The 12,367-nt window shown below is 37.8% G+C and overlaps 1 protein-coding gene across 1 annotated transcript; it reads left to right on the top strand.

The window, feature by feature from the left end:
* Positions 1 to 8,271: 8,271 nt before the first annotated feature.
* Betacop (coatomer subunit beta) lies at positions 8,272 to 12,353 on the top strand. The gene is made up of 10 exons (XM_078197329.1): positions 8,272 to 8,403; positions 8,564 to 8,977; positions 9,044 to 9,377; positions 9,444 to 9,732; positions 9,797 to 10,137; positions 10,209 to 10,470; positions 10,542 to 10,909; positions 10,968 to 11,412; positions 11,516 to 11,751; positions 11,818 to 12,353. The coding sequence occupies exons 2-10, from the start codon at positions 8,610 to 8,612 to the stop codon at positions 12,046 to 12,048; spliced, it is 2,874 nt and encodes a 957-aa protein (XP_078053455.1). The 5' UTR covers positions 8,272 to 8,403; positions 8,564 to 8,609; the 3' UTR covers positions 12,049 to 12,353.
* Positions 12,354 to 12,367: the final 14 nt, after the last annotated feature.

Below are 12,367 nucleotides of genomic sequence, written 5' to 3'. Positions count from 1 at the left end.
AAACCCTCTGATGAGAAAGTTTCTACTGTGCATGCAATTAACTGGAAAAATATGTGAAAGTGAAGAAATTAAAAAATTAAAAAGCGATCATTTGATCTCTTTTGGGTGGAAATAGTTATACATATAGAAACTATCGGTTGGGTGAGTGTTAAATTTATCCCAGCTGAAAAGAACGGAATTATATTCGTACTTAACGGGTTACAACCATAAATATCCACCGCGAGTCAAACTCATCAAAGTACGGCAACGGGTTATTTGAGTTCGGCAGGATACGGAATCAAAGAGAGACATCTATAATTAGCAAATACTCGTCTGCAGTTGCATTAGCATTTAGATTAGTTCCTCTTGCAAGTGATGAGTTGCACTAAAAAACACTGTGCTCAATATAATCTCTATTTTTTCGATATAATATAATCTGTTATATTAATATATATGATATAACAATAAAATAATTATCATATTATTGTATTATTATAATAATGTAATAAAATTATAAATTAATAAAAATATAAATGTTCATCGCGGAAAGTACTTTTGAAATATTAAATACCTTCCGCGTCAAATAAATTGCATAAAATAGATAAAGTAGAAAAAATAAACAATTCATTGTAGTATATATTTTATAGTTTTATAGATGAATATAGAGTCAGTCTCATAAGTGTTCGTACCCTCATTGCTTTTTGTTGAAATCAAGGGACGCATGTAAGATTTTGCAATAACCTTTTTATTATGAATGAACACATGTAAAAAGTTTATTTATACCAAATTATAACAAAATTGATTAACTAATAACAAAAATATATTGATTTTACTCCTCGTAGTACGTAATAACAGTCCACAAAAGTATTCGTACCTGTGTAGATTCTGTCAAAAAATCGCACATTAGAGTAACTTTTTTACTTTATATTAATTTTCTAATATTTAGTGGGTCTATGCCTTATTATATCGTTTAATCAATTTGGCATACTTTATACCAGTTTTAATGTGACATTTGGTTCAATACTATTCCAGACTTCCAAAATTTTGTTTCTTAGCGTTTGTTTATTGTAAATTTCATGCTCGTTTCGTCTTTTATCTATTTCCGTCCATTTTTCTATGGGATTTATATCTGGACTCTGCGGAGGTGTATGTAAAAAATGGGGAACGTGGTAAAGTATCTACTTACGTACAATCTGAGCAGTATGCTATGGGTTGTTGTCGTGTTGAAAATAGTAGTCATCTTCTAGACCAAGCTTAATCGCACTTAAGTGCAGATTTTCTTCGAGTATATTTTTATATTTTATCTCATCCAAAATTCCATCGATAAAGACAAGTTTGCCCACTCCGGATGCCACCGTACAGCCCCGCACCATCACGGAGCCTCCGCCGTGCTTTACAGTTGGTTGTCCTTTTTTTTAATTCTAGTTCTGTATTAGGCTTTCTCCAAACTTTTCCTCTTCCGTCACATCCAAAAATATTAAATAAGATAATAAAAAGTTTATTGCAAAATTTTACATGCATCCCTTGATTTCAACAGACTTCTCTTATAAGCAATGAGGGTACGAATACTTATGGGACTGACTGTATTTCTATATTTCTACATTTCCATATGTCCACGTGTCTGCATTTTTCTATTTCTCTATTTTTCTATTTCTCTATTTTTCTATTTCTCTATTTCTATATTTCTATATTTCTATATTTCTATATTTAGTATTACTATATTTAGTATTTAATCGAAAATAATTTAATGAAGTTATGAAATTCTTATTATAGCTTTCTTCTTTGTTGTTTTATATCTTAGTTACTCGTTTTTGCCATAAATGCATAAACTCTGCAGTGTAGTTATTATAGTCTATGCACACAGAACATAGTAATTATTTATTCATTCATCGACATTGTACATATGCCTTATATTCCAAAAGTGACCTAAGTACATTTGTCACTTTTTCTTCTCGACGTCAATAACTTTCATGCTATTCACTTCATAATTACTATTACTCTAAAAAATTCTAGAATTAAGTTTCTTAGACACACATAAACAATCCTACACATTGTTATCGTACACGCATATCTTCCTATTTTTATCTCTCTTTTTTTAAAACGCGACCCTTAAATTTTAATAAAAACCAACTTAGATCGCTTTTAAACAGACGTCACAATGAATTCATCAATTGATACCTTCCCTACAAATTCAATAAATAAATAAACAAATAAATCAATATATAAATAAATTAATAGATAAATGTTTTAGGCGATCACAAATGTTGCTCTACTCGATGGAAAACGTTCGAATCAGATCCATAAATTGTCTCGAATAAGTTGATTGTCCGAGGTTCCTCCAGCACGTTATCAAAATTCCGAGGACACATCGATCGTTGAAAGACGCGAGTCAAATCTGGCGCTCGGTGGGTTAGGTTCGATTTAAGCACGTGAGGTCAGAGTTAAGTAGCCTAGGTCTGGGTTAAGTATCACAGGTCCAGCTCAATTGTGTTAGGTCAGAGCGAAGTTTCTTTTTTAAACCAGTTGAAATGTGCTCATGTTCCCTGCGGATCGAGTTCGACAAGTTCGAGGACAGAGCGTTTCGTGTTGCCTTAATTAGCGGGCTCCGAATTCGATGTTGAAATTAATCGTACATATTAGGACCTTGAATAAGTTCTCGCTGTTTTCTTTCCAAAATAAAAGCTTTATTTAAAATATAACGATCAAAATCAGTTCACTCAAAGTATTGCCCATTACTAGAGACCACTTTCTCCCATCTTTTTGACAGTAAAAGAATTCCGCATCGGAAAAACAATTCGTCTTTTGAGGCAAATGTGCCACCGATCGGAATAGGTGATAATCGGAAGGAGCTTCCGTCTGGTGAATACAGCGGGTGGGATAGTATTTTCCATTTAAGCGTTTCCAGATAGGTTTTCACTGGTTTTGCAACATGTGGCCGAGCGTTGTCGTGTAACAAAATAATTTTGTCGTGTAACAAAATGACTTTGTCGTGTAACAAAATGATTTTGTCGTGCCCCGTATAGCGGTCGTTTTTCTTTTAGGGCTCGACTCAAACACATCAATTGAAGTCGATAGCGATCTCTCGTAATAGCTTCATTCGGTTTGAGCAGCTCATAATAAATTACACCCTTCTGATCCCACCAAATGCAGAGAAGAAGCTTCGAACCATGAATATTTGGTTTTGCAGACTATCTTGATACATGGCAGGCTTAGCCCAAGATTTTTTACGCATTGGATTATCGTAATAAATCCACTTTTCAACGCCAGTGACGATACGGTACAAAAAAACCTTTTTCTCTGCCATGAAGCAGTAGTTCAGATATCAGAAAACGCCGTACAACGTCTCTCGGCTTCAATTCATACGACACCCAAAGTCCCTGCTTCTGCATCACTCCTAACCCTTTAAACATTTTAAAACTGTTGACGCATCTACTTGTAATATTTTTCCAAACTCTGCTAGCGTCCGACATGGGTCTTCATCAAGCAATTCCTCTAAATTTTCGCCTTTAAACTTCGTCGGTGCGCTAGAACGTCCTTTATCCTCAAGTTCAAAATCATTATTTTTGGGGCTTCGAAACCAGTCTCTGCATGTCGTATTCGACAGAGCATTATCGCCGTAAGTCTCAACAAGAATTATTTGTGCTTCAGATACAGATTTCTTTTGAATAAAGTAGTGCTATCAAATTCCTCGCAAAACCACATTATTCGGCACGAAAGTAGACATCTTCGGAACCAATAAACAAACACGTGTTTGACACTACAGTGAACAATCATACATTGAAATTTAAGGTTACATACAGTACTTTCTTGCCGATGAGTCACCATTAGAAATTCCATACACGGAGTACTACTAACGATATCTTTTAAGAAACAGCGAGAACTTATTCAAGGACCTAATATATCTATAGCGAAGTAATTGTATTATGCAAAACAGGTACCCGTTTGTAAATCAAATGCAAACTACTTATTTATTCATGAAAATTTACTTAGTCGTCTTCCAAGTACTTTTCATTTAAGCATTTTTCTCTATTTTAAAATTGGTGATTGTTGCGTTTAATTGTAACACAATTGTTGCTTTTCAGAATCGTACTTTCTAAACCCATTTAAAAATTAAAATTCACTTTCTACACATTTGTAAAGACTAAAAATGTTTAAATGTTTAAAAAGACGTCTTGAAAATGTTTCAAAAGTAATTAAAAATGATTAAAAATGTTAAGTTTATGTCATCGTATCACTCTAAACGATTACTTTCACAAATACGATCACCAGTTTTACACGTTTTTTAAATCTGCTTCAGTGGTACGATTATGTCAACTCTTCCGTAACATTAGTTTCTACATGCCGACAATCAGCGAAGAAAAATTCGATTTCGCACGAAAGCTGTCGTCGCGCGGGTGGGCGATAGTTCTCTCTCTCTCTCTCTCTCTCTCTCTCTCTAGGTATGCGAATTATCGAGGCGAGGCGTGCGACGGCCTGTACAGTGTGTAATTAAAAATTATTCTAGAGACCGATTCGAGCGGACCGGCGGTCGTAAAGCATGATTGCGAGAGAAATTGCGACCGTAAAATTAAAAGCTGGCAGTGTACATAAAAAATTTCATCTGTGATTCAATGGGGCCGACGCGACAGCGCGTACCCTCGCAGATAGGGAGAGCCGCCTCTCGACGGGCAACGTGACAAGCGCGAAACGCTTACGGTCAATAACGATGATTCCAATCATTATCTCAACTCCGAGAAACTCGTACGTGGCGGGACGTAGACGGGAGCTGAGGATCGGCGGGCTGTGAACGCGTGTGTGACCCCCTTTGTGTGCAGACGAATGCAGTTGCCCGGTGCAATAGAAGTTAATCGAAAAAAGTAGGCAAGAGAGAGACGACAAATAATTGAAGATTGGCTCCGGCGTCGCGTCGAGACGCTTGCAATTAGCCGTCGCACACGAGGGCACCGATGATGGTCTAGTCCGCTAATTTCGTCTGACGTAATGAAAACGGACCGATGCGATGCCGCATGCTGGAATCCAAAAAATGCCCTGGGTGCGCCCTGAACAGCCGCCATTGCAACTCGCGTCTGAACAGATTTCTTCGCGAATCTCGTTCATTTTCATTAGCTACTCTTCGCCGGGCTTCCGATTACTGTTGGTTATTGTTTCAATAAAAATATTGCAGATCTCCGTTATTCGAACAAATTCTTGCCTAGACAATCGTTCGATTAAATAAATGACTTGGTAATTTTATTCGCGAAGAATTGTTTGGTCAGAGTACGTTATTCGTAGAAACATTAAACCTTATTTAGGAATAAATTGCACGCGAAGAAAATGTTACTTGTCTCTTCGCGAATGAAAATAGTTAATTTCCAAGACATTATTCTGTGATTGCTATGACATATTACGTTCTTCCGCAATGGCTATTTACCTGTACAGTTAAAGCAACGGTTCTAAGAAGACCATTGAAGTACCATCGAATCATGTCTAAAGACTTAGGATAATTGTTCATTTTTCTGATATTATTTGCGGATACTACTGCTATAGTAGAGAGAGAAAAATATTGAATTCAAAGCCAACGATATTACTAGCCACTCCGATATCATACAGGCCGTCTCACCTAATTTTGTCAAACTTGATTAAACCATTCAGTGCACGAATCAATTAACGCTAAAACATATAGTTAATAACTAACAAGTTAAAATTCATACTAGCTTTCATCTCAAAGATTGTTTTGTTTATTGAAAGACTCTAAATTAATAAATTAGTTTATGTCGAACCCTAAAGGTCCCAAGAACAACACTGTAAGCGGCTATGGGTTTGTCGCTGAGCTTGTTACAGCTCGTAGCATCGTGCATTATAGTTGTCAATGTTAAGAGAGCACTGTAAAAATACGGCTAATGTTTAAAAGAAATTCATCAGCACCATTCTATTTTCATAACTTGCTTATCATAGAACCAACAGCAAATCACTTTGAAAATTCTTTTACATAGTCATACGTTATTCAGACCATAAACGCACAAAAGCAATAGCAAATCATATTCTAAATTCTTTTACATTGCCATATGCTATTCAAACTATAAACGCAATGGTGTACCATTAAAATTACGCAATCTATGCTATCCTGTTTATTGCATTCGACGCTGGCAGCAATCCAGAGAATCGCCGACACTTAAATCGCATCGTATCGCGGGTCGCCGACGACCCACCAGAAATTTTCGCCGCGGATCAAAGTTGCTCGCATACAAATAACATTACTCATCAAACGAACCGGAAAAATGCGCATGCCGACGACTGCAAGTGGTCCTCATAGTTCGCTCGAATAGATCATAGTTTATCGCGGCAGCGGTTTATCGGTTGGCCGAGCGAAAAAAATCGAGTATTTTGCATAGCAACAAGGAAAAGATTTCGCATGTTTTCAACTCAGGATAATTGTTTGAACGTTTGAGCAGAGTGATGGTGCATTTATGCGGTGCCTGCGGTTACAGTGAATAGAGTCTCGTCTCAGCGTGTAAATAGTCTTCTTATAAAACAGACATCGCCGATGTTCCCTGCAGATACGAAGTTGCCGGTTTCGCAACTATTTTTCTGTCGCTGAAATTCCCAGACGAAGTTATCCGTTTCTTCATAGTTGCTACCAGTTAAGGTCTATTCCGTTCAGTTTGTTTTCTGGGTCAGTAGCGCCTCGGTTCAAGTATTACATCGTTCGAGTGTTTTACGGTTGGTCTCCTTGCATTTGACGAAAGTTATTGTTGCGATCTGTAACAATTTAGGCGGACAAAGTTTTAAGAACGTTTAAAGAACTTACGTCATGAAAATAAAATAAAAATGGCGCTATAATTAACTGATGACAATGGCTCTCTTCATTTATATAACCAATTGTAATTAAATAAATTCTTGAAAATAGTTGTCATACATCAAAAAACTAAAAGTAACCTAGAATCAAATTTAATAAGAATAATGATATGAAACTTGGCAATTTAGGAGTTTAATTAATATTACTAGGGTGTATAAATGTTCAGGAGAATTTTCTGAATTCATATCGTGTAAGAAACCTTCATTTGTTATCGTAAATGTGGAGTACAGATGATTCTTGCCGCTGATGTTATAAGACGCAATGTAAATTACGACATGAATCATCTGCTTTTTAAAATGTCAAAATAGCGACAATTCGTGCAGTGGCAAAAAGCTCAAACTGTTCGCTAAAATTAGTCGTAAATAATAACTATGAGAATCCTATAGATGGCGCCATGAAATAAAACCTATAGTGGGTGTAAATAATCAACTTTTTTTATCTTATCGACAATTTTTTAATATCAATTAAATTAATGAATAAGTTTTTACTTCTTTGCGGATATTAATTCAAATATTATTGTTTCCTACCAATGCACTATTCAGTTGATAATAAAATCTTGTTATAAAGAACACGTATATATACAGTAATAATTTATTTATTAGTTTGTTGCTTACGTATAAAATATTTAATTAAATTATAAGCGTTGAATGAGAATGTTTTAATCATACAGTTTATATATATAAATCTCCACACTTATTTAAATAAGACTTATTTCTGTAAAAAAATTTATTATTATTTGAATAACTTGTTGGTAGAAAACAATAATAATTGAATTAATGTTTATAAGGTGACAGAAATTTATTAATTTTATCGATATTAAAAAGTTGTCGATAAAATAGAAAACGTTAATTATCTACATCTGCTGCAAGCAAGTGCAACAGCTGCACAGTAATGATTGTTTGGTGTATCTCTTGTCTATGTATAATGTCTTATACAAAATGCAGTAAGAATAATGTGTACTCTTCATTTTCAATAGTAAATGAAATTCTTTTCAACGTAACAGATCCAGCAGAATCTCTTGAATATTCCTATACCCTCAGAAGATGTTCCTCTTAGATTCTCTTTAAAAATTAAATACCGTAGGAACGCTCAGAACCAAGATAGTCCTTCATAATTAAATCACACTTCTATTTAAAATCGGAATCAGAACCCACTAGAATTACATTGTAATTAAACAATGTTGAATAATAGAGTATTGGATAATTTTACTTCACGAACATTTTCATTCTATCGCATCTTGTGTTTGTTTTAATATATAATGAAATTAATAACGAATTCATAATCGGTGATGGATTTAAAATTGTATTGTTCGACTTTCGAAATAGAGAGATGGATTGGAACAGTTTAATTGCTTGGTCGACATTGTTTGATGGAAATTTTATGAATCAAACAACGTGATAGTTTCAAAGCGTTCTACTTACGTGGAAGATGTTGATGGTGGCGCTACCTAAACGTGGCTCAGTACTAATCTCCTGGTGTAAGGGTTTGACACGTACGCTTGTTCCTTGTTTCCGGATTTGTATAAATGTCAGTTGGCCATTGGGGAGATATCGTTGTCTTTCATTTTTACGTGATTTTATCGTGATCAGGTACGTCGGATACAATCAATATTCACGAGGTTACTACAACGTTCGAATGACACGCGATACTCACATCCGAGGTCAACATAACCTCAACGCCTATCAGTTTCGTAAATAAAACAATTGTTGTTCAACAGAGAATTATATTTAATGCGGTTTTAATTTGCAGTTCGTAGGAGGAAGTCTCCCCGATAGATTGTACAGCACTGGCGAAAATGAGTACCATCGCGGAGCAACCTTGTTACACGTTGATCAACATTCCAACAGACACAGAGCCTTTAAATGAGCTCCAGTTGAAGCAGGATCTAGAGAAGGGCGATGTCCAGACAAAGATCGAAGCCCTCAAGAAGACCATCCACCTGATTCTCAGTGGAGAACGTCTGCCAGGACTTCTGATGACTATCATCAGGTTCGTCCTGCCACTGCAGGGTCACACAATCAAAAAGCTTCTTTTAATATTTTGGGAAATAGTTCCAAAAACTTCTCCAGATGGCAAGCTTTTGCAAGAGATGATTTTAGTTTGCGATGCGTACAGGAAGGACTTGCAACATCCGAATGAATTTGTCAGAGGCTCAACTCTCAGGTATTGATCGGACAAACTTGTTCTTTCATATGTCGAACAATTGCAATGGAATTTTGCATCTTTTAGATTCTTGTGTAAATTGAAAGAGCCAGAACTTTTGGAGCCACTGATGCCTGCGATTATTGCTTGTCTGGAGCACAGACACTCCTATGTCAGACGTAATGCTGTGCTGGCAATTTTTATAATTTACAGGAACTTCGAGTTCCTCATTCCTGATGCTCCAGAATTAATAGCCAAATATTTAGAAGGAGAACAAGACATGTCTTGTAGGAGAAATGCATTTTTAATGCTGTTACACGCTGATCAGAACAAGGCACTAGCTTATTTAGCTGCTTGTTTGGACCAAGTACCCACTTTCGGTGATATATTACAGCTGGTTATTGTTGAACTAATCTACAAGGTGCGTATACGTTTAGGAATATTTCTTTATTGGTCTCAAATGTTAACAAACGTCGTCGATTGACAGGTATGTCTAGCAAATCCATCAGAAAGAGCACGTTTCATTAGATGCATTTATAGTTTATTGAACTCGCCGAGTGCTGCAGTACGTTACGAAGCGGCTGGTACCTTGGTAACATTATCCAATGCTCCCACAGCGATTAAAGCTGCAGCCTCTTGTTATATCGAGCTAATTGTCAAAGAAAGTGACAACAATGTTAAACTGATTGTGTTAGATCGGTTAATCGCGATGAAAGAAAGTCCTGTCTATGAAAGAGTTCTTCAAGATCTAGTTATGGATGTACTTAGAGTTCTAGGTGCGTTTCGGAAAAATATTAGGAGTACATAGTTGGATTTTCGCTATAAATATTATCTTTTCAGGTTCACCAGCGTTAGAAGTCAGAACTAAAACGTTAGCCCTGGCCATGGACTTAGTAACCACACGTACCATAGAAGAAATGGTTCAGCTCCTAAAGAAAGAAGTATTAAGAACAGCAGGCGGGGAACACGAAGATGCTGGTAGATACAGGCAACTTCTTGTGCGAACGTTGCACGCCTGTTCTATTAAATTCTCGGATGTAGCGGCTACGCTGATTCCTGTATTGACAGACTTCTTGTCAGAAAATAACGAAGCCGCTGCGACGGATGTGCTAGTGTTCGTCCGTGAAGCCATTCAAAGATTCGAGAATCTTCGACCGCTCATAATTGAAAAGCTACTTGAAGTAAATATCCGTGACAAATATTTACGTTTCATAGTTTAATAGATCGTAACGAAATAATTTATCTCTTACAGGTAGTCCCACATATCAGATCGGTAAAGGTACACAGAGCAGCTCTATGGATTTTGGGTGAATACACTACAACGAAGGAAGACATTGAAGCTTTCATGTCTCGAATACGAACTATCTTAGGAGCACTACCATTAGTAGAAACAGAGCAAAAGTATCAATGGGGTGAGATAGTGGAAGATGAAAATACTGAAGCCGCTCCAGCACAATTGGTTACGTCGGATGGAACTTACGCGACTCAGAGTGCATTCAGCACTACATCTACTAGTACGCATCTTTTCAAATATTTTCGAAAAATAAAAATTAGTGGATATCAATTTTCAAATTGTTTTATCCAGGCAAGAAGGTAGCGAAACGTCCGGCATTACTTCAGTACATGGTGGACGGCGACTTCTTCATTGGTGCATCCTTAGCCACGACCTTAGCCAAGTTGGTGCTTCGTTACCAGAGCCTCGAGAGTGATACACAAAAATGTAATTGCATACAAGCCGAGACTATGTTGATAATGACAAACGTGCTGCAATTGGGTCGTTCCGGTTTACCTGCCAAGGCGATAACGCACGACGACGCTGAACGATTATTCCTATGTCTAAGATCTCTAGCCAATCCAACGCCGCTTGAACAGAAGATATTCACCGAAGGTTGTCGAGAAGCCCTTGGAAGAATGCTAGCAGCTAAAGCGGAGGAAGATTCACAGACACAGAAGGTAGTGTACTCTCGAAGATGTGCTTCTTTGCAATCAATTTACATTTTTGTTTTCACAGGCTAAAGAGAAACCAGGTAGTACTGTTCAAGTGGACGACGCCATACAGTTCCTGCAATTAAGCCGTGGATCGGATCTGACTGGCGGAGCCACGGATATGTTCGAACAGAGTCTCAGCGCTGCCGTTGCTGGAAGACCCGGATCCGGCGGCGACGCCCCAGCTCCCAGTGCTTTGAGCAAGGTCACCCAGTTGACTGGTTTTTCGGACCCAGTGTACGCAGAAGCTCTGGTTCACGTCAACCAATACGACATCGTGCTGGATGTACTAATTGTGAATCAAACTGAGGATACCCTTCAGAATTGCACTCTGGAGTTAGCAACAATGGGCGACCTGAAACTCGTGGAGAGGCCGCAGCCCATCGTGCTCGCACCGAGGGACTTTGCGAGCATCAAGGCCAACGTGAAAGTAGCCTCCACAGAAAATGGAATTATATTTGGAAATATAGGTGCAGTTATTCAGTTAGACATTCATAATTTTAAGTCTTTGACTAGAACATAAAACTCTTGAACACCTTCGGATACCTCCTAATTTTATTTAATTCTTTCCAGTTTACGATATATCCGGTGCTGGGTCCGACAGGTGTGTCGTAGTTCTGAACGACATACATATTGACATCATGGATTACATAGTCCCAGCGACCTGCACCGACGCAGAGTTCCGGCAGATGTGGGCAGAATTCGAATGGGAGAATAAGGTGTCTGTAAATACAACATTGTCAGATTTGAGGGAATATCTTGCCCATTTACTGAAGTCCACGAACATGCGCTGTCTGACCCCAGAGAAGGTACTTCATTTTAATTGGGCAATGTAGGAAGTTGGGGTGCAATTGCAACATGTTTCGATGTTTCAGGCACTTTCCGGACAGTGCGGCTTCATGGCTGCGAATATGTACGCGAAATCGATATTCGGCGAGGACGCATTAGCGAACATGTCTATTGAGAAACCATTAAACAAACCGGATGCCCCAGTGGTAGGCCATATTCGTATCAGAGCGAAGAGTCAGGGGATGGCATTGTCGTTAGGAGATAAAATCAATTCCACGCAAAAGGGCCCGCAGAATAAGGTCGTACAAGCTGCTTAAATCACGTAGTTTTTAAATGAACTCACATCGATCTTCAGTATTCGAATTATTACGGGAGACCCAATCGGACTTTATGAGCATCGCAGATGGCGGCCGCCCCCATTCGTCCTCGTCAATTTCACAACTTCGATTCTCTTCTTCAATTAGACGTTGAAAAGTATGTTTTCTACAAATGTACGCCCGTATTAAATTCGGCGCCGTTGTTGTTTGTTGTTTCTTTTCTGTAACGTCAGCCGCCAGCACCGTCGAACGGCGATACACCTTATGTATCCATCAGCGACGAAATATATATACACGATACTTTAGCCTGTAAGTCTGG

The sequence above is a fragment of the Augochlora pura genome, chromosome 3 (assembly GCF_028453695.1).
Source record: "Augochlora pura isolate Apur16 chromosome 3, APUR_v2.2.1, whole genome shotgun sequence".
In the NCBI taxonomy this organism is placed as follows: domain Eukaryota; kingdom Metazoa; phylum Arthropoda; class Insecta; order Hymenoptera; family Halictidae; genus Augochlora; species Augochlora pura.
This window is presented reverse-complemented; position numbering and strand designations above follow the sequence as displayed.